Raw genomic sequence first — 23,679 nt, 5'->3', positions numbered from 1 at the left:
TTTTACATTTTTTACGAGTCGGACAAATATTTTTTTAGGTGGGGGGGGGGGTAGTATGTTCAAACCCCCTAGTCCTCCCCTGGATACGGCCTTGTGTGGCAACACTGTTACTTACCGTAAAAGAGTAAAAGACATATCTTCGTTTTTACTTTTAATTTTTTACATATGAAGAATATTGGGAGTTGTTGCTTGTAACTTAGCAGAAAAACCGAGATCTCACTTGGTAACTGCCAAAAATTATAAATAATGATAAAAAAAAACTATTAACTTAATAAAGCCAGTTAACAGTACAATACATGAGAACAAGGTTGTATCCAGGAGGGTGGGGGGTAGGGAGTTTGAACCCCTCTGAAATGTTTGTCCAACTCGTAAAAAATGTAACAAAAATGAATATAAAAAAATTTATGCATTTTTTAAAGCTTTTTGGAAATCTGCCGAAAAAATCCTTGTGTACACCCCCCCCCCCCGCCCGAAAAAAATCCTATATATAACCCTGCATGAGAAGCTTCAATAAATAATTAAAAAGTAACCGTGTATCAGGGTCTTAAGCAGGGACCGCCAGAGGCCGGTTCCCACAAAAATCCTAAATTTTCCTGAATTTCTGGACGCTTCTTAATCAAATTATCCAGTCAAGTTTGTTTTTATTAATTATTCCCCATTCCCCCCTCCCCCCAAAAAATCCTTCGTGCTTGCCTGCTAAGTATGCATAGTAAAATCCATAAAACAAATAAACTCACAACAGAAACTTATACCCTTCTTATGTTAAGTATGACAAAAAAGTGCTGTGAACAATAGAAAAACATAAAAGATAATAATTACATAAGTTTCGAAGTTTTAATTTTCTTTAGCTGTTACTATCTTTCTTTTTTTTATCATTTTTTGTAATTTTACTTCTTTGTCTTAGTTGTTTTAGTTTCTTTTTTTTCTTTTGCTGTTCTACTTTTTTAGTTTTGTATATTCGTACATGAATAAAATAAAAAAAGTATTTAAATTACAAAAAAAAAGTTATAAAAAAAGAAGTAAGTGATCGCAATTTTATCCCTTTTTCATCTCTAAAAAAAGATCAAAACTGAAGAACAAAAACCTGATTTTAGTTCCATTCCAATAAGTCATCAAGAAAGGGGAATGACCTAGAACCGTAATAAAGGCAAGCGTTTGTTTGTGCCTGAACTTGAACTATTACGTCAATGATGTAACGAGTAGCGGTACTTTGTTTTGATACGGGGATTTATAAATGTAAGATTATGGAAGACCAGGTCAGTCGACTCCAAGCTGTTAACGAGATCATAACACTTTTCTGCTGAGGATAGCACCCTAAGCGTGGAGGGAGATGGTAAGAAACATGTTTAGTAATAAGAAGGTTTAAGTGTGACTATAATATAGGTATAAACATAGCATACAGAATTTAAGAATAAGCGTAAATCCTGCTCATACCCTGAGAAAGGGTAAATACGAAAAAATGACTGAAAAATGCTATAAATGTGCTTCAAAAACAGGAAGGCTGAGTTTCTGCAGTTTATCTGCCTTTTAAAACGCGTTTGATTTTGCTGTTAAAAAAGTAATATGCTGACCTCTGAGCTGGTGCTTAAATCGGCCCAAAAAGCAGGACTTTGCCTCAGAGAGAGCGGCTACAACGTTGGGGAAGGTTAGTTTACTCTTTTCAGTGTTGCTAGATTCTTGTTTGGGGAAGGGTCTAATATTGTGCTACTTATAGAGACATGCAGAGAAAGTTTTGAGCCCACATCTTGTTCTGATTTCCAGAAGTTTCCTTGTATTATCCGAATAATTCATCCAGGAACGCACGTAATGGGGGAGAGGGAAACCCCGAAATTCTAAAGTCTCTTGAATTTTTGGGCGCTTATTCGAATTATCAAATGTTATTTTTGTATTATTTATCCCCTCTCCCTTCATATTTTTTTTTATTATTGTTCTTCCCCTGAAAAAAAAATCCCTTGGTACTTCCCTGAGTTTTCCTGTTCAACTCTTAATGCTCGCGTCTGCTATGTGGATTACTGTCTGGGGTTTAACACGTTCGACCATTAAGTCATGTGTTCCTATTGGTTTGATTCTTCCGTGTCTTATGTAGTCACTATCTTGTTTGGGTGTCGCTTTAGTCAATATTCACTGAATTCGTATGTATCACTTATCTTACTATTGTTAGTGGGTTATTCACCTGCAGCAATTGCTTACATTGAAGAACAAGAATCAAAAAATTCATTTAAGCACTTGTCATAATACAAATTATATTACATATACAAAACTTTTATAATAAATAATAAATTTGTACTTAATAACCTCTCACATAATTCCAGATATAAAAATATAAACAGATAAAATACAAGTAAATAAAATAACTAAATTACAAAATATATGGGGATTGAACCAAATACAAGTAAAATAAACAAGAAATGCAATAATGAAATACATTGGGAGGGAATAAAAAATACCTGGAGATACTGGTCTGGATTTATGTGCAATCGGTCACTTCACGGAAATTTCGGAGTAGCTCACTTTCTTCTAGGCTAGTTCGTAACAGACACTGGTAAGGTAATAGTTCTTTCCATTGATTGACCCGTTGTAAAACTGTCTACGGTGTATAGACTCAAGATATCCTGTTTTGCTTGAGTGATTATGCTAAATGTTGAATAAAAAATGTTATTTTATCGATAAAATTCTAGTTTAGCTACTTTTCCCTATCTCGAAAAAGAGTTAGGTTAGGGAAGTAAAAGTTTCAGGGATAGGTCTACAGGCTAAAGTATGTCCCGGGAAGGTATTTTGAAGTATCTACCTCCACTCTTCCCTCTAGAGGGTTCTGACCTTAGATGACCTTTAAAAATCTGTTAAAAAAGTGAAACCTTGCAAAATAATCTTCTGCTCCAATGAAGTACAACAAAATTGTTTTCAGCTTCACAACTTTATCCCAATTTATAAGGTTTTAAAGATTTGCAAATACGTTTCCTAAATGTTGAAATAAAAATATTGATATGGCTTGAAATTCTACTCAATAACAAGAATTGCGTTTTGAGAACTAAAGCCAGAGAAAAAGAAACTGATAACTGAAAATTAAGGTAAAATATCGTTTTATCAAAATTTCAATAGGTAGTAGACCTGTCATGTAGGCAAATTTCAGGACCCTCTAGAGAGAAGGAGTGGAGGTAGGTACTTCAAAATACCCTCCTGGAACATACTTTAGCCTGTAGACCCATCTCTGACAGTTTCATTTTCATAACCTAACCCCTTTCCAAGATAGCCAAAAGTAGGTAAAGTAGAATTTTACCATTTCTGTATTTAATAAAATAAGGTGCTTTTAAATATCAGGCAGCCGGCCGCATTTTGCATAGATGGTTTATAATAACTGTTTATTTGTACGGACTGCATCTATGCTCACGAGCAACTGCACCAAGCTGCATGACCTATGAAATGACTTCTGACCTCCAAAATTGGGAGGTGAACTAAATCAGCTGATTCTTGAACCTATCTCAGAATTTCGCGGGATAGTATTTTAGCCCTATTTGGGCTCTTTTACAGCACAAAATAGCAGGCATTGTTCTTGCTGTAGAGCGACTTCCTTTTTTAACGTATAAAGGGCACTACAACTTTCAACTTCCGTTTGAATGGGGGTACTACCATTTTGTACAACCGTCACAAGCAACAAACGACATAACATCCAACCGTCAGGACGTCAACAAAAAATTCATAAGTTTATATAATAGTAAAAAGTATATAATAGTTCAGAAACAAATTTCGGCTATATATTTGCACATCAGGGGGTGGGGGTAAAACATTGTATATATTAAATACGTAGCCTAACCTAATCTAGGTAAATTTTCCCCCCTAAACCCCAAAAAACTAAAGTTGTAAAATTTTGGATGTTGTCACGGTTAGTGGTTCTGACCGATTTTTTTGTATATGTTATGACGGATTTTGTGGATGTCCTGACGGTTGCATGTTTTAACGCCTTCCTGTTTGAATGAACCATTTTTCGATATCCTGCGACCACTGGTTTGATACTATGATCCCTGGCAAAAAGACGAAAAAATGTAACTGTTCGGGTCAAAGATAAACACGAAATTTTGTATATAGTGGAGCTTGAAAATTCCGCTAAACGGTTCTGGAACATGTTTAATCACATAATGTAAGTTTTAAGATCACAGCCCCTCCTCAAGTTTTTTTCCTCCTTTTTTCGAAAATTAAGGACATTCCAAAGATATTCTTTATAAAGAAAGGAAATCGGGGTTAAATTCTCCCTCCTTGCTTTCTTATTTAGCTAAAGGACTTCTCGCTGAAACTTAAATAAAAAAATTGGACCTGAAGTTGCACTTTAATACTCTCCTCGCACCACCCAATCATATTCGAATGAGTCCTCTTTTGATATCCAATGATACATATTTGGTACGATCACCCTTAATTAAAGCCAACATAATAAAACAAGCAAATATACGAATACACACATCTATGACCGTTCTTCACAGGAAAAATACAAAATTCTGTATTTTTCTAGAATTTGGCTTGAAACTTCGGCTCCAGGGTTCTCAAGACATCTTTAAATTTATACACAGTTTTCACAAAGGTTATTGAATCTAATTGACAGTTTTCCCCTTTTTAGGGGATAAGGAGGGTTTCCTGCATTTTTTAGTGTTGCTCCTTTTGTGAAATACCCCCCCCCCCTAAGGGTATCTCCTCTTCTAAAATCGTGTGCATATTTATGCTAATAATTTCTGATAGGTAACTTTAATTTCAATGAATTTGACAAACTTGGAATCACCATGAAAAGTAAATTCTTTTGAAGTATATGTAATTATGTATCATTCCTTTCTATAAAATTTTGTTTGGAATTGGCACGGTTTGCCAATTCCAAACAAAAATCATTTACAAGTTCGTTGTAGGTGGATACAGCTAAATAAATTTAATTGGGATTATTTAACATGAACTTTCTCCAAATTGAGTGTTGTAATCTGTTGCTATTTGTAATTGACAGGGCATTTTAGACTATTTTCAAAAATCGAACGATAAATTTGTCACTTTCCTAGATAAACTTCCCTTATGTTTTTTTTTATTATTATTACTTGTACAGTCAAGTTCTCGGACATAAAGTAATCACCGCTTACAAAGTAACAGTTATCGGTCCTTGGAATTCTCGGACCTTTGTGTCCCGAGTTCTCGGTCATAAAGGTTCTCTGGTACTTGTTCATTATAACTAAACCAGCGCTATAGACTGTACAAGGAAACTAGACACGAAAGCAGACAAACGGGTATTTGCTAGATAAATCGATGGCAAAGCGTGGTTTCTCATTGAGTTTACAATATTTAAACGATTTTTGGGGGTTTAGGGGGGAGAAGGTACCTAGGTTAGGTCACCCCCCCCCCCTAATGTGCAAATATATAGCTTAAATTTGTTTCCAAACTATTATATATTCATCCTATTTTATTTTATTCATTGGCATTAACAAGACTTGACTTCTTTCGTGTATAGCGCTTTAGTTATAATGCACAAGTACCGGTCCTTATTAATACCAACCACTTCTGTAATATCCGTAATGATGATGACTTAAATCACAAACAAGATACTACCAGTTGTATTAGAAAACGCAGTAACAAGTCTTCAGTTTTTTTTACTGTCTGGTTTGTTTTGGTATTGAAAAGATAATTTTAGTGCTTATTCTTAATATGATCAATTTACTTCTCTCATCAGAAGAGAATGAAGTTAATGAAGACTAAAAACATCAGAAAACTAAGCGTTTAATTCAATGAATGTAAGGTATGTCTTTATTTGTTACACAAGTAACAGACTTAGTAGTTCTATTAGCAAAATATAAAAAAAAACGCATTCGTCTGAAGTTTTAGTTGTTTCTTGTTTCAAGCGGATACCATTAGTCACAAGCGATTTCTTAGCGTTTGGGAATTGCCGTCAAATGCTGGTGAACAGTGATAAAATATCACTATAGAATAAGTCATTAAAAGCAATTTTGATCCAATCGCTTTCTTTCCTATGAACAAGCACAAGTGGTTTTAAAGACAGTATAATTTCATATTCCACCATTTTGTTAAACAGCATATAGAAATTTGCCGCTATAGCCAGCGTTTTAGCAATTGACGTTCGCTACGCAACTAACGCTACAGATGGGAGCAAACTTTCGCTGCCCGAATTGCTCATTATCTGGTCAGTTGTACACCTCAAATCCTACGGTTGTGATTTCGAAACAGGTCTGGATATGTACATAAGAAATAATAATAAAAATAACACGAATCTTCAATATCGACAACGCCGTATTTAGCAGCATTATTGTATCGCTCTATTCCAAAAACGGTAGATTTTGCTATTCGTTTATTTTCAAGAAACTTGTATATTTTTTATTTTATTTTAGATGCGTCAGCCTGGATATGTTATAGTGGCGGTTGCTGGGACTACCAGTGCCATGTTAGCCACGCAAACCCCACAACATACCATTCTTGAACACGTACTACACAACCTTCAGAACAAAGTATTCTACGGCAGAGTACGAGATCGAATCTTGCATCGATATTTGACAATGGAAGTGGACATAACAAAACAGCAGGAAGTCCGTTCTCACCTTCGTTGGTATTGCAACTCCACTGGCTTTTGTCAAAACTGCCACTAGTTGTTTCATCTCTGGTTAACCACCATTTGAAGGTAAGTTTTGTCTAATGACCTATTAGTGGTAGATTAGCAATGCCATCCGAGCCGAGTTGTTAGCGCGCTAGATATGAAATCCTTTGCTCGTGAGGCAGAGGGGGTTAGAGTCATGGTATCGCCGGTTATTTGATTTGGAATAAGGGGTCAGTGGCGTGATTGTAATCTCAGGCAAGAGTCAACCAAGCTTCAAATGAGCACCTAAAGAAATCTGGGGGGAAAACACAACAAGCATCGGATGATTTGCCTTCAACCTCACATTAGTCCCAGTCGAAGGCAGAAAATCAGGAGATTCATACCTGTGCTATGCAGACCATTTGGTCAGCTTGCAAAAGTCCTCTTTTTCCTTTATTTTTCTTCGCTGCTTGCGTGGCACTGAAACATCAGAGAGCTGTTGAATCGCTCATTTGAAAATCGTTTTTTATATCTAATCGTTTTTTATAAATGTGACTTGATAACGTCATCATAAAGTGCTACCTGGCATCCAAAAGCTGCCCTTTGGGTGCTGTTTCTGTAATGGAAAGTCTGGGAAGAATTAAAAAAGCTCTCGTAATCTCCAAGGTTGAAGACCCTAAGCCTTGGGTCTGCAATCCCCCTCTTGTATATTCCCCCTGCCAGCCCCCTTAATACTTTCCAATAAATTTGTCTACTGACTAACAAAATTAGCGGGCAGCTGCAGCACCGTAGAGAACTGTTTAAGGTCCTATTTAAAAGAGAATTTTTATATTTTATGTTTTTTTATTAATTCGCCTTTATAACACTGTCAGAAAATTCCATATGGTACCAAAAATTGCACTTTTGTGCCATATCTAGAGTGGAAAGACTACGCAGCATGAAAAGGGTACCGTACAAATCTACATGGTCGAAAACCAACTACCAAATGTTTTCAATTCCTTGTTTTTTTGGGCTTAGCAATTTCGTAAATATTAAACCACAGTCCTTAGTAACCAGAAGTTTAAAAATGCGCTTAAAAAACTATCTGTGAGAAAAATTGCCATTTGGTATTTCGATTGATCTTAATACCAAAGTTTATGAAAACAAATTTGTAGGAACTTTATAAGCGCCTGAAACCTCTCGGAAATGGGTTTTACCTTGAGGGATCACGATGTCTGGTTCAACGCAACCAGACTCTTTTGGGGCAAAATTTGAATTGATGATGCAAAGATAACTTCCTTTCTTCTTTAAGAGTTCACTTTCTAGACCGTGAATAAAGGCCCTAAGTTCTAGCTTGCAATTATCAAGTATTAACTTCTTTACTCGCTTCTGTTTTCGATTTTTTACACTTTTTGCCGAATGATTTGAGTTGTAAGATGTTGAAGTCTAAGAACAAAAAACAACGAAAGTATATTTTGAGATGCTCTAAATTTTTGGCAGTAATCCAGCTTTTTGCAGTTTTTTTTTCAGTGTAATAATAAAACAAAATTAGTGTGATTGGCAAAATTAATGTTGTAATAAGCGTCTGGATCTCGGTTTTTGAGAAAAACGCAAGTATAAAGCTTGAAAAATGCCAAGAAACGCAAATGGCGCAAACCTCAAATGGCGCAAATGGCGTATGTGATTTTTTAGACGCTAGCACCAGTTCCTAGACTCTAAGAAGTTGCCACTGCTTTTTTTCTTAAAAAAAAGTCCTGGAACCAAAACTATTTTCCAGTATTGCTTCAGTTTTTAACAACTATTTTTCAGTACTGCTTCAGTTTTTCTAATTAACCTAGTCTTTCAAGTTGTCAGACCCCCTTTGACACAATAATCAGGTGACCCCCCCCCCAAAAAAAAGGTTCTTTTATAAGAGAACGTTTTGACTCAATTTGACTACCGGAAAGAATTTGCTGATTAAAGCTATTCTGGAAAACCCTTTTCGAAACGAAGCGAGACAAACTAGATCTCATTAAATTTTTTTCCAGGATTATTGAAACTCAGTGCAAGACTGAAATCCGCCGCAGATACAGATGTTACCAGCCCTCCATCAGCTGAATTTGATGTGCTATTCCAGGGGTTGAACAGTCGTTAGAAAGCTTCGTTATTGCCATATTTTCTTTTCTTTTTCCGGAGTCGAATTGTTAGATTTAAAATTTAGAGTTGATTTTAATGTTGAGTACTGACGCCAAAGTAACCCGCATATTAATTGGCAATTGAAGCCTAACTTTCCATCCGACCATTCTTAATAAAAGCTCAACTTTCCATCTCGCCATTCTTGCATAATTTACAGTTTTAAATTCTTACAACAACTTCCAAATGAGTCAGTTCTTTTGAAGATTATAAGACATTTCATCAATGGTGACATTTCACCATTTCATTGTTTTCCGTCCCTAAGAATTATATAAATTTCCTTGAATTCTATTCTTTCGTGTACCACAAGCAACGATAAGTGGAAAGTTGCGTGGATGTTAGCCAATCTAACTGCCTGGTTTCTTTACGTCATGAACACACTGCCAGTGAAGTAGGCTAGATTTTCGCACTCATTTAAGCGGGTTAACCTTTCATAGGTTGAAGCTATGCTTTCGGTTCGAAGTTATCAAGTAGTTATTAGACTAGTGGCCACAGCTTGCTAGCTGTGACTACTGGGAATTTTAGGTTTTAGTGCAGTCATTTTGTTCAGTTTTCAACTGAACACCGGATCGAAGGTCTTCTAGGTCATTTATTATTAGTGTTCCTTTAATTGTTCGGACGGTCAACGACGTCCTCGAGACTAGCTCATAATTTGCTGCCTTTTGATGAATGATTTCAAACGTGGGAGTGAGTCAGCGCTGGCAAAAGTGGGGAATATCATTTCTAGAATAAATAAAAAAAATCCATATGTCAAGATTAAGTCAAATTAAATGTTAAAATGGACTTCTTTTAGAATAAGGTCCCTCTGATTAAATTTGGGGGTCCAATTTCATTAGCAGAATAACAACGGCTATAGTTCTCGCTTCGTTTTCTACTAACAGCTTACTAATTTTAACTTCAAAATCTGGGCTCATTAAATTTTTTTAGTTTTAGCTACAATGTTATCTAAAATAGTACAACTTCAAAAAGCAATCTATGACTGATAATTCTCAATCTTGTATTTCCCAATTACCAAATTTTCTTCATGTTAAAGCGTTTCGCGATTTCCAAAATTTTTAGGCGAGGTGTTATTCTCTGCTTTAGCTGGGGAGTGAATGTGTTTCGTGTATTGCATAATGATGACGTCATTATGATGCATCAAAACCAGCAAGGAGCTGCCAGTTACATGTGTCTTTCACTGCTAATTCTGGCTTAATGCCAGAATTGGTATTACTAATGAAAGATTATATCTTGTATTTTAATTGTATATTTACTGTTTCTTCTCTATCCTGTTTAGGCGCGAATCCCCGCCATGTTAGCCCCTATTAAATCAGTGCAAAGTTGTTAGATTAGTCGTTTTTGCTAGCCTTGTACTGATGGATGTGTTCCATTGCCCAAGTATTAGTGTTTATATTTAAAAAAAAAAATTAGTATAGATGGAAAAAAATAAAAGCCGTACATATTTGTAATAGTTTAAAAATAAACGTGTATGGACCCAAGTCTGGAATTTTCTTACTGTCTAGTTATATAGAAAGGGATACTTCACGTATATTGACTGAAATTCAAAAGGCGGCATGGTGCACGGCACATTTTATTAAGAGCAATAGAATAAAAATTATCCGAGTTATGTTACGGATAGTTCGGTTTTACAATGAAGGTGTTTCTTGGAACAACTTAGGTATTAAGAACTCGTATTTATGTTTGCAAGCAAGAAAAATATATGCAATGTGTTTAGGAAAAAAACTAGAAATTTGAATATTTTAAGAACGAAGAGGTGCTGCTAAAAATCTGCTGCGGGACAGCGCTGCAAAACAGATAGAAACAATCAACTAAGCATTTTGGTTTTAAGGAGACATACTATATATCTGCGACGACAATTTCGACGCATTCTGTTCGATTTACCTTAATAGGGCAATGTTGTGTTTTTGGAAGTTTTGTCAACAAAAATATTGTAAGAGAAATACTGATCGTTTTCTTCATCAGTTACATGCCGCGGTTGTCAACCCTTTAAAACTTTAAAACGATTACCCAAAACGCATCTTTCTTCTAAAAAAAATAAATGTTAATTAAAGACAGTCTTAAATTACACTGTATTGTTTTCATAAAACTAACTATTTCTCTATTTTCTGACACCCAACCAATCTTATTAGTTCTAAAAATATATCCCCCTGTGTTGGTTTTTTAAATCCAAGCTTATTCTCTATTTTCTGACACCCAACCAGTACTGTTAATTCTGAGATGGGCCATGTATACAGCTAATTCTTTAGTACTTTGCCCCAAAACATATAACCTAATATAATCTGTTTTTACTTCAAACATTTTAGAATGTAATGTGGCAAACCAAGGCTATATTTTGCCACATGACAATAATTGTGAAACTGCGTCATTACCTAGCATTGTTGTTTTATATCGTTGGATAACTAAACTTTCCCAACCCTGAAATGTATGTACTGGAAACGAAAAAAGGTGAACCAATTAGCGCAATTTTAAAACTCTTCTTGCTTGAAGGTCACAATAGAGCGTAATCCCCGAATAAGGAAACTTAAAGCCTGCTAGTGCATGGACTGTGACACCTCTTTGACCTGCTCCTATCAAAATCAGCGAGTGTACACTTTGGTAGGGAATGTAGGTGAAACTCGGGAAGTGGTAAACACCACTGAGAATCCACCCATTTTTTTTCCTTAACCCAAAATTACTTTTTCCTTTTTTTGGAGCAAATCAGTGGTTTGGGGAGGGGTTGGGGTTGATATTATGCCCCTGACAATCATCTTATGTCCCATTACTCAAGGGTACTATATACACTTCAAGGTAAAATCCCTCTAAATATGTGGAAAACTTGGCTGTGTGAGGTAGTCTTGGAAGTGCATAGGGCCTAATTTCTGTCTGGGCATACACATATACAAAAAAAAACTCTTGAATGTTACTTTTCAAACAGATCGCAGCATGCTAAATTTTTTGCTAAAAAGAAGGTAGTGATATTGTTTAGAGAAACGACCTATTTTTTGCTAAAATTTATGCAGTTTGAAAACACTGCATGTTTTAATTTCATCGAGGTACAACATGCTTACCTCTGCTAGAAAGCAGTTGAAAGGGTGGGGATACTTGTTGATGACAAGTCCACTTCACATATTCACAACACAGTACATATTTATACAGAAATTTTAACTTCTATCTTCTTCACTGAAAGGTTTTGAAACTTATCAAGGTCAAGCTAACAACATGCAGTATGCTTATCTATGAGCTGAAAGTTAACAAAATGCTTTGAGCATTTTGAGCTGAAAGTCAGTAGTAGAAGGACGTTACAACTTCGGAGATCCTCTACATCGGTTCTCCAATCCTGCCAGTTGAAAAGACAGGCAATAAGGAACGGTATCACATTGCTAAAAGTGATACAATTCTTTACTAAGAAGTGGACAGTACCAGTATATACCGGTAGACCACATGTGAAAGAGCACACATGCCCTGTTACCTTTTAAATTAGTTTTAGTACGAACAAGGACTTAGCATATTTTGAGAAAACATATTCCACTTTTTCTTCAATGCGTATCACAACAAAGTTGCTATTTCCAATGGAAATTTCAATGACTTAGAGGAGCCCCATTACAAAAAATAAAAAAAAATTGTGAAATGTACACTTATTAGCTCTAAACGTTGATCAGCAATAAAAAGAAAAATGTCTTATTTCAAAAGTTCGTTTCTTGACGAGGGCCTAGCTCTGAATGCCATAACTAATAAATTAGATTACGAAAACCTTCCACTTCTTTAGCAACGAAAAAATGCTTCAGTTAGGAGGTATTTTTGATACATTCCACGTCTGTACCCCAAACACAAAAATTAAATGAAAAAGTCAGCTTGTGGATGGAAAGAATTATTTGCGTTAGCTTGTGATCCAGCATGGAAAATGTTTAAAGTAGGTTTTGGCATGGAGTCGGCTTCTAAAATAAATGTATAAAATGGATCGGTAATATGGAAAACTTGAGCCGGCCATAATTGTTTAGGGACAATTATGGTTGGCTAGAATACTAGCAATGCTAAGGAAGGACTATTAATTGGATAGAAATATGAGCCTGGAATTCGATTCCTTTGATGAGATTATAAAAAAGCTGACAAAGAAGTGCAGTAATATGGCAGTTGGCTCTGATATACCCCAAAGCACTCAAGTTACTATGCTTAATCATTGTGCTGATGATTGCAAGATTTTCCTAAATATTGACAAGCCAATTCGGAGACAATTACCCCTCGAGAGTGTCAGATTCATCTGAAAAATAAGAAACCCACTTCATCTCCTTTCCCCAATAGATATCACTCAAAAATATACCATAGAGTCCGTGCAGCCTTAAATGGGCGGGCTTTTTCCTGCTGGCTTGCTCCTATTAAATCCCAAACTACTGGTCCTCGTCATTTTGCAGATATCAAGGAGGCACACTTGTGCCTCTTTAAAGAGGCGACCCACCACAATGTTAAGCGATTTCCGGTCCTAGAGGTCGCAGAGAGACAACGGTGATCGCATTTTATAGCCCAAGCTCAAACTAAGAAACGTGCAAAATTTCATCCTCCTCCGACTTTATCTTCATGGGGTAAACAGGGCCGGAAGTTTCGACCCTCCCACCACAGCCCCCCTTTAACGTTGTCCGATCGGGCTGAAATTTGGAGGCTAAGCTTTACTGTGGCCCGGGAGCCTATCCTCGAAATTTCAGCACAATCCGATCACTCCTTCTCTGTTTTCCAAAAAAACAGATATAGCCACTTAATGTTCATTTCTCTTTTTTTTTTGTTAGCCACGCCTACAGGCCACAGTTGGCAACAGACCTGGGTGAATAAGGACTCATTCAAAGTGGAATTAGACCTGTTATGGCCTTTGGATATTTTCAGAACAAAAAAATTATCCCCCAAATTTACATTTACGAAAAACCTTGTTTCCCCATCAGCGCACATGTTAAATTTTATCCCCAACGCCCCCCCTTTAACGTTGTCCGATCAGGCTGAAATTTAGAGGATAAGCTTTTCTGGGACCTGGGAGCTTATCCTCGAAATTTCAGCTCAATCCGATCATTCCTTCCCTGTTTTCCAAAAAAAAAATATCAAGTTTTGTGGGGATTTCCTTGCGTCAAAAATAGATTCTAGAGGCTAAAAATAACTTAAAAATTGCCTCTGTGGTATAGTGATATCTACTCCTAACTGTCAGGCTGAAGACCCGTGTTCGATTCCCTGTCAGAGAATTTTTTATATATTGAATTTAAAGTCTAAAAAAGAAACTGAGTTTCTTTTTTAAATCCAATCTATTAAATCCTTCGGCTCAACAGGCGTCTCCAGAAGAATATCACAGTCGGCCTTCAGGTTACAGGCAAGTCTCCACTGCTTTGATAACATGCCGTATACCCGCATGCTCGAAGACAAGTTGAAAAAAGAAAATCTTACTGTGCATTTGATTTGAGTATTCAGGAATTAAAAGCCTTAACACAAGAATCTTGAAGAGAGGGGGTTTGGGGCGGCAGCCCCCCACTTTAACTCCTGAAACGATCAGCTAACAGTTAGTCAAGCAATAATAAGTAATAAACTGTACAAAAATGTGCAGAAATTATTTGAAAAAACTACGTTTTCTAAAGAGTAAAAGAGGCTGAGTCAAAAGTTCGAACCTTAAAACGCACAGGGATTAGGAGGTACAGTTGGGGGGCTGCCGCCTCCCAAACCCCCTGCTTTTGCAGCATTTAAATAAAATAAAAAAAAGTTTTTTAAACTGAAAGTAAGGAGCGACAATAAAACTTAGACCGAACAGAAATTATTCCGTATATGAAAGGGGCTGTGCCCTCCTCAAAGCCTCGCTCTTTACGCTAAAGTTTTCATTGTTAAGAAAAAAGAGTTGTGAGAAAGTCAAACTTTAGCGTGAAGAGCGAGGCGTTGAGGAGGGCACAGCCCTTTCATATACGGAATAATTTCGGGAACTTGTTTTCTCTAACCACAGTTAAAAAAAAAGACCAAACATGAGCAATGAGCAATTAAAACTAGAAAACCAGAATGGATTTTGGACCCAGAATTAAAAGTTGTAAAAAATAAAGCTAAGTTTTGTCTACGAATATGGTTGTCTTGCGGTCGGCCAAATCGAGGAGTTGCCTTCGATCTGAAGCAAAGTACCAAGCGTGCTTATAAAAAACGTTTATGGCAGTCGAGGGAATTATCTTGGTTTTGATTTTCCTGCGTCGAGAAAGGAGTGGTCGCATGTTCTGAATTCGGATAAGCTTATTAGTGAGTTTTCTGAAAGTCCTATAGCAGTTCATACTTGGGTGTTATATTGTGATGATATTTTCGACAAGGTGAACCAGGAATTTGAAAAGTTTTTTAGCAATCTTCTTGAGTCGTGTTTGCTTAATTTTTTCTCTCGGTGTAATGTATTACCAGTTTCTACTGTTGATATTAGTCAAGCTATTAAGAACATACAATCTAGCTCTATTGATCAAGACGGAATTTCTTCTTATCATCTAAAAGTAGTTTGTCCAACTTTGATAGATCACCTTCAGCTACTGTTCCAGATGTGTTTATCTACTTCTATGGTCCCCGACAGTTTTCTCTGTGGCACAATCACCTCGGTTTCGAAGCGTGGAAAAACTTTGTCAGAGTGTAGTTCTTATCGACCAATTACTGTTTCGTGCAATCTTAGCAAAATTTTTGAATATATTCTTCTCCCTTTCATTTCAGAAAGTGTTGATTTTGGTGAAAACCAATTAGGCTTTCAAAAAAGACTGGGATGTCAGCACGCCCATCGTGTTCTAGCGTTCCTCCTGTTGCAATCTGTTAATAATAAACCTCCTCTTCATATCTGTGCTCTTGATGTTTCGAAAGCTTTCGATAGTATAGTCCACTCACATGCACTCTATTCCCTTTTCTCCAACAATATTAACTTTTCTATTCTTGTTTTGTTACGGTACTGGTATTCTAACTCTTTTATTCGGGTAAAATGTAATGGAGTAGTTTCTGATTCAAAGGTGTTTCTTCGGCGTGGGGTCCGTCAAGGTGGTGTGCTTTCTCCAACAATTTTTAAGTCATGTATTGCTCCTATCCTTTCATCTTTGCCTTCGAATTTTATTTCTTATGGAATTAATATCTCGTATCTTGCTTATGCGGACGATGTTCTCCTTGTCAGTCGTTCTAGGGCTGGGCTCTCACATTCTGTCAGCTGGATCTCAGATCAGTTCAGATAGATTGGGATTATGTTAAACGTTGATAAGTGTAAATATACTTCGTTTAATTTAAGTGGGAGTCTCCCACTTAACTGTGGTTTTGTCTCTGTTCCCTGTGCCTTTTCTTTTCGGTGGCTTGGTCTTCACATTGCTAATAATCTCAAAACACTTGAGGCACTTAAATTTTATAATGCAAAAAAAAAAAAAAAAATTCAGAAAGGATATTCAAAAATTGTTGCAAATAGAGGGACGTACAATAGAAAAGCGCTTGGGAAATTATATTCTTCGTTTTGCGATGATTCTATTCTTTTTCTATGTGGTTTTCTTCCAATTCTGAAGCCTAAAGATCTGAAATCTATCCGGACTTATTATTTTTAATTTTCTCGGTACCTTTTGTGCCTCCCTCCGTGGTTCCGGAACCGGCATCTAATATCGCGATTCGGCCTCCCTGATTTACGGGAAAAAGTGACTGTGCTTGCGGGAAAGCTGTCGTTGTCTGCAGGTCTTACTGCGCACCATAATTTACTCCGCTTCTTTTTTATAGTGGGTAATAAATAAATTATTATTAATGGCAAGTAGCTGAGGAACAGTTAGGCTAATATATAACTGAAAACAGTGAACTCCCAACAGATACGAACCGCTTGAGACCAGGGAAGCATACGCAGCCCCAATCTTACAACCATATTTTTTTTTTCAGTGCCAGGTTTGTAGCTTCTTTCAGATTTGCTCCCATAGGCATACACAGGTAAGTAAGGGTACTAGCAAAAGGAACTTCTGAGCCAGATAGACTTGTTGATTTTCTATTTTCCTTTATAGTTAAATAGTAGAACATCTGTTTTATCAGTGTTAAAACTCAAAATAATGTGCTCACTTATTTGGTCAGTAAACGCTAACTGATAAATGTTCACTATTTCTTTTGCTAACATGATTTTACCTCAGGGTAAAAGACCCCACCCGACCACTTACGTAACTTTTCTTCACTTTACCAATTAAGGGCTAGATATACTACGGCGGGAGTCAGATACATAGCACTATACTTCACTACTGACCCGTAGCAAAAATCCAAAGATGACCGATCACTGCGTCGACAATATTCAACAATTATTTACTCCATGGGTGGACTGGCTACATGAAAGTTTTAACAAAAACACTAGATATATTGCAGAAAGTGGGCTGTCGACGTAATATGATTTTAAATTATTTTTAACAGTGAGACGGTTAGACCCCCCCCCTTGCCTCCAAAAGTGGTTTGGACGTCTATTTTTGAGTCGCGCCAAAATGCATAAAAAACTTAAGATGCAATACCGGGTTACAATGTGCAGTTAACCGCCGTATTTAACTGCATATTTTATGCCAACTTTCGGTATAGGATTTTTTTCAGATAGATGCTCGTTCTCGGCGTTTCCACGCAGATCTTCCCTTGGAAGGGACCCTGACGTTCCTTTCATTTCTCATGCAAAGCAGCTAGCAGAAGTGGGGAAAACCCCAAACCGGCAAAACAAAACCAAAATGGGACTGAGCAAAACCTTTTGCAAGCTAAGGATTTTGTTGTGCTACCTTTATAACCAAATAACGTTTAAACTGATTAATATTTCTTTTTTTACCTTATGTGACTGGCTTACATCTTACCGCTGAAGGTGATTTCTCAATAGGATCTATCTTTAAAATTTTTACGCTGGGCTTTTTGCTGCATGCGTTCTAACAGGCGAGTTCAAAAATCTTAACGCATTCGTCGACCCGTTATAACGCGAGGACGAACGACAGATGGCAGTAGGATCGTGAAAAATTGATCAGATCGGCATTTTCGTGTGAAAATGCAGCAGTATGAACCAAAGGCTGGTTAAAGGGTTGAATAGGTACGGATTTGTCTATTTATTCATTACTAGTGTATTTCATGCCAGCATTCAACACGAGAAGCTTTCTAGACTAAAGCTCACTTTGACCGTTTTTTACACCGACTTAGAGCTGGAAAGACATATCATAATCCTTGACCATGTCTAATAGATATTTATTCCAGCTGAAACTTTCTAATAGCTTTAATGACTAACTGAAGTTACAAGAGTATCTCTAACCAGGATTGGCCTAACGAATGTGCAGGACCTTGAGCCAACTTAATTTTGCGCGGTTCTTTATGTTATTTCAGCCACGGATATTAATCCACACCATTGTTATACTGGGTCACCTTGGAACACGTCAGAGAAGCGTTCCATGTCCCATATAATTACACCATAGAATGTGAAGCACTGTTTTCAAAAAATATACACGTATTTTTACCCAGTTTAGTCAAATTTTTACTTTATGTGAATTTCTCTCTGATCAGCAATGTAAGTTTCAGGACCCTTTCTCTTAAGCGATATTTTACAACTGACAAAATTTATCCACTTTTTGTCAGTCAGATTTACGATCGCTTTTCGCCACCCTTCTATACGTTAGTATTAAGAGGGCTGTGCCGGGACCCACACAAACGCAGGGCTATGGGCGGCCACCACCTCACCTCTTCTTTGAACCGTCCGTGCTTTACCACAGGAACTCTGAAGAAGAGTATGCCCTGGATTGAGGTTTAAGCTCCCCAATCCTCCTCAGAATGTAAAATTTGAAGTCAAATACGTATGTTTTGCATAAATCTTTTTTATAAAAAGTTATGGTAAAAAACAGTTATAAAAAAAGTCATTGTAATTGAAATAAATCACAGACCCCTATTTCTTTAACACTTCAGGCGTTTCATTAAGGATCTTTTCTTCCCCATTTTTTTCCTCTTTACTTTCAAATGTCTTTTCTTCTATTTCATTTCCTATTTTCTCCTCTTTCATAGTTTCTTCGCACTTTGTTTCTTTTGCTTTTTCTCTTTCTTTGATGGTTCTTTCTCCTGTTTCTCTTTCTTTGGTCCGTTGGCACCAAGATTTGGCTTATTTATGGCAGCAGTGGTTGGCTCAACATAATCTAGTTTCTCAAATAGGACTGACCCGTCAGCTCCAAGTGGCAGCTCTGCTACTTGCTCAATAAAAACAGCATGATTCCATGTCCTTTGACTAGTAGGTACATTTAACTGATCTGAAAAAAAAAAAAAAATGAATTATACATCAGACTAGACACATTCCATAAACATTATTTTTTATGAATTTATAGATAAATAGCTGAGCTACGTCAATACAACTTCTAGAGACCTTTAAAGGACTTTTTCTGTATGAAATTGAATGGTTGCAAGTTGCGAGGCATGAAACATGCAAGGGTCAATTTATATTGACGAAGAATAACGTATTAAACAAAAAAATTAGTACTAAAAAAAATGCTTTTGGGTTTATGCATGTATTAAATGTTATTGTAAGTACTTTATGTCGAGGGATTTATAACAAAACCAACTATAACTTGCTGCATTCAATTCGCGTACAACTCTCGTTAATCAAACTCTGGTTATATTTAAATTAATGAAGTTCAGCTGCAAAGGCCATTTAAAAATCTGTTCTGTTTTGGTTAATAATATATAAAACAATCAATTTTTTTTCTGATGGGTGTTAAGAGCTCGAGACAAAGAAAAATAATTGCTTTTCAGCCTTTGTAACATTTATCTATAATAAAACTGATTTTGCTTTAGGATGTTTTTACATGATTTGAATTTACTTAATTTGATGCCACTTGCAGCTTATCGTTTTAAAAACAAATCGAAGGCGAAGATGTCTAGGTAGTGTTGGGGTTGAAGATTAACTTCAGAAATTCATATCGTCGATTAAAATTATCAATACGAGAAAAAAACAGGATTCTATATTTATATCTATATGTATATCTATATTATATCTATATCTATATTTTTACTGTGGCTTATTAGTTCTAGATTTCGGGAGTCATTATATTGCATATAATTGATAATTATATTAACTATAATTAATAATTTATATTAATAGATATTGTTATAAAAGAGTTGAATAGACTAATGCGTTGCTTTATAAACCAGTCTCTCCTTTTTTTATGCTGCTTAACGGCTGTCCAGTTACAGGGGGGGGGGGGGGGGGGTAAACGCCTAAACCCGTAGACAGTGACAGGGCTAAGTAAAACCCCATTAACATACATAAAAAAGGAGAAATAGATTTGGTTTTAAGAGTTGATGACGTCCTATTTATTTTTGTTTTTGTGACAACAAAACAGAGCTTATTTATTAATCATCTTGACAATAATTTATATCATGAATTTAAGAAGCAAACAATTCCAACAAGGTTGAACATATAAAGATTCTAACTTATGTTCAGTTCTTCTTCGTTATGTTCAGTTATGTTCAGTTCTTATGTTCAGTTCTTCAGTAACGGTGGTTCAGTTCTTCTTCGTTATCTTCTTTTTGTAAAAGCTTCTTTTAAGAACTTGAATTATATAAAAGAAGTTAACAATCGATGAAAGATTATTTAGAGCCTTATATATAGAAACGAGATCCTTTTTTGCATGGGTATTGTATTTTCAGAGCAACGCACAAATAGCAACAGGAAAGTAGCATAATTTTGTGGAAGATTTGCTGTCGCAGACAACCGGATTACGGTTAGCCTATTTTCTCTTTTGAAACTAACTCCAAAATTTTGAGGGGGGGGGTATCATCCTCGAAGACCTAATTTCCAGGACTTTTAACTACGTTGAACAAAATGGATATCTTAAAATTTTGATTGCATATGTGTTACTAATCTCCAAATGTTACTAATCCAAGCCCCGGTTTCTGACGGCAGTTCCAAATCAAACATTTCCTTGGGTACAATCTTTCGTTTTTCCTAGCATCAATTCATGTGTAAATTTTCTAGGATGTTGTGATTTATATTTTCTTCGATGCTTAATTGTGTAATTTTTTCTCAACACTGTGTTATTACAACAATTGTTTATAGTTTTTAATTGTATAATTTCTACGATGATCAATTTTCCTAAAATCAAACCCAATTTAATGGGTCATTCAACTTCAAAAAGTATTTGGTGGCTGGCAGCTTTCAGAAAAAAAGGGGATAGCCATTGTCTTACAGAGAATGATTGATTCCACAAAACAGGAAAAATTACACTAGTCGCTTTTAAAAGTACAAAATGCTTTGAAAGAAAAATATTCGTAAAAAAATTAGATGAGCGATAATACCGAATTACAGACAAACTAGTTAAAAATAAACAAAGCTACTTCATATTTACACTTTCAACAGCATGACCTTGAACTTCAAAAGGGACACTAGTAAATTTTCCCAATACAAGTTTTCCCGACAAATCCTTCTACAACACTTTTTTCTTTTCCGAGTGAAAAGGAAAAAAGGCACTCCAAATGGCACAGGAAGATCTATTAGATGTTTTTTAGAGCAATTGTTTTAGATATCCGTTTGTCACACTGTATTTCAAACAACAAGCTGTGCACAAAATGTGATCCAATCCTACTTTCTAGGGTTAAATGAAAAGAAATGTTGAGAGCTATAACACACTTTATGGACGAAAGAAGACAGATTGGTATAAATTGTTATGGGACCAAGTGAAAACCAGGTCGTCCCTGAATGAGGACGCCAAGAGACCATAAGGAAAGAATTCAAGAAAACTGTAACTTCATCGGATGTAGTAAAGAGTGAAGCTTTTAATAAATTCGGAGGAGGAGCGTCTACAGCTGTTTTGGCCTTAGAGGCTTCATGCTGCAGTGACTTTTTAGTAGTAGTGGTATCAGTATATTTATTTATATATATATATATATATATATATATATATATATATATATATATATATATATATATATATATATATATATATATATATATATATATATATGTATATCAATCTCTTTGAACGAGCAGCTATGCATATACGCATGTATAACTTTTTTCTTGAAAACTGTTTCATAGTTGTTTGAAAATTAGCACCCTGGGATTTTCTGTCCAAGTGATCAAATTGAAAAAAGGACTGTTCACGCCATTTAAAAGAGTGGAAAATTTGGTTGCAGCAAAATATTTAAAACATGGAATTCAACTTTCAAGATACTAGCTAGAACTCAGCATCCGTCACACTGGGCCAAAAATCTGGAACTCAATTCCAGCATCGGTTCGAGAATGCAGCAACAAGTGACATTTTCTAAGACTGGTGAAGAAATATCTTACGACAAGCTAAGCATTTTGTTTATTATGGTTTCCTCTTTCGCTCCTGTAAAATTTAGTTATAAAATGTCTGTGTATTTTCGTTGGCAATATTTTCAGCGCTAAAGTATGCCACCAGGCATGTGCGCTGTTTTGTGACATTTATTTATGTAGGTGTTATAAATAAAAATATTCTACTCTACTCTACAAAATCATGGACCTATTATAGCTTACAAAGGCAATGAAGATCATAAATTTTGGAATACCACGCAAACAAGCCTCAAATAAAGCAAATGTTTAAACTTTGATGTCAAATACTTGGGGGCACCTCTTAAACATTTTTTCTGTGAAATTTGCTCTGCTTTTTCATTTGATAATGCCAAAATTTTAATGTAGGCAGAAATTCAGGGCTATCAAACACCACTAATGGCCAGAAGCACATGCCTCCTCCGGGCCAAGACCTTAATCCGCTCACTTTATACAGAATAAGTCAAAAATAAATCTCTGAAGAAGCGTAGGGTTGCAACACGTTGTTGATCTTATAGATCTTACAGATATTTAGTCAAAAATATTTTAGGTTTTTCAAAAGCAGTCTCAGGGAAGACCCCAAACAACTACAGCTAACGAATTTCAAAATGAAAAGGTTTATCAGTGAATTTCATAGGAAATATGAGAGTGCAGTACCTTGTTCGAATTTGGAGCGTAAGTAAAGTATTATTATAAACTTCCTTAAAGAGTTGCATGTTTGGTATGAACAGGTATCAAGAGCCAGATTCCAGGTCAAATCAAAGGTCAAGGTATCAAGGGCCAGATCTTCTTTACTTCTCAGAAGTAAAGAAGGCTGGCTTAGTTCTGCTAAGACTACAAAAGTTTGGGTTAAAACATTAAAACTACAATTTGAACCAACCCCGTCCCCCTAAACTGCAACTGAAAAAAAACATACTTACCGAGTAGCTTGCTTGATAGCGATGGGACAATTGGCTGCATCATAATTCCAGCAACTCGCATAGTCTCCATACACGCTCCTAAAATAAGATATACGTCGTCCATTTTATTCTGATTCTTTAATTTCCAGGGTTGTTTCAAAGTCATAACGCTGTTGGCACAGCGCAACGTCAGCATTATCGATTGAAGCCCCAGCGAAAACTCGAAGTCATCAAAATACTGGGTCACCATGGCTAAAGGAAAAAAAAATACTAAGCAAAAGCCGTCCAAGAAAAGGATGGGTGAAGGATAACACTTTGGCTGGCAAGAACCACTTTTCTTAAGACACAAAGGGGAGTAATATCGAAAATTACGTTTCACAAATACGACAGGCGATGAAGATTTTTGTCCAGTTAAATTCAACGAAATACTTTCCCAATTACAACTGAGGGTTATGTCTATCACGGGGTCAGACTCCATGATGATGGAGTCCGTCACAGTCCATGATGGAATGCGGTAGAGACAGGACCACTTTATTATCATTTTCAGCAATGACTTGAGCAAATCTGCTACTTCCTTCCCATCCCGCCGCAAATCAGAAAGGTATTTTATTCACCGTTTACTCAAAACTTGTTAATGACAAACTCACTTTGTTTATTTTGTGTTTTGATTTCCATTCCGGTGTTTCAAGTGTTGAAGCATGCACCATATACTACAATTTTGCTGGTTCTAAATGTTAATCACTCAAATTAAAAGAGATTAATGTGTTTAATTTCACTTAGAGGTACATTTCTATTCTAAAAATTTTATCATTTCTTTATTCGACATATACATTAAAGCT

The 23,679-nt window shown here is 36.1% G+C and overlaps 1 protein-coding gene and 1 long non-coding RNA gene across 2 annotated transcripts in view; one reads left to right on the top strand and one right to left on the bottom strand.

Annotated features, from left to right (window-relative positions):
• The first annotated feature begins 1,246 nt into the window (after positions 1 to 1,246).
• On the top strand, positions 1,247 to 10,176 carry LOC148945387 (uncharacterized). The gene is made up of 3 exons (XR_016142698.1): positions 1,247 to 1,333; positions 6,366 to 6,652; positions 8,554 to 10,176. It is a non-coding gene; the product is annotated as an uncharacterized LOC148945387 (long non-coding RNA).
• An 8,313-nt stretch (positions 10,177 to 18,489) lies between these two features.
• LOC148945386 (methionine--tRNA ligase, mitochondrial-like) overlaps positions 18,490 to 23,679 on the bottom strand; it is a 73,592-nt gene continuing 68,402 nt past the window's right edge. Inside the window, exons 7-8 of the mRNA XM_089099272.1 lie at positions 22,862 to 23,092; positions 18,490 to 18,903 (exon numbers count right to left, since the gene is read on the bottom strand). Of these exons, the coding sequence (XP_088955398.1) occupies positions 18,659 to 18,903; positions 22,862 to 23,092 (476 nt within the window). The 3' untranslated portion in view covers positions 18,490 to 18,658. The remainder of the gene's footprint in view (positions 18,904 to 22,861; positions 23,093 to 23,679) is intronic.

This window comes from Artemia sp. Qi Xiang Cuo, chromosome 13, assembly GCF_049724085.1.
Source record: "Artemia sp. Qi Xiang Cuo chromosome 13, ASM4972408v1, whole genome shotgun sequence".
NCBI classification, from domain to species: domain Eukaryota; kingdom Metazoa; phylum Arthropoda; class Branchiopoda; order Anostraca; family Artemiidae; genus Artemia; species Artemia sp. Qi Xiang Cuo.
Note: the sequence above shows the minus strand (reverse complement) of the source record. Positions and strands in the feature narration are given on the sequence as shown.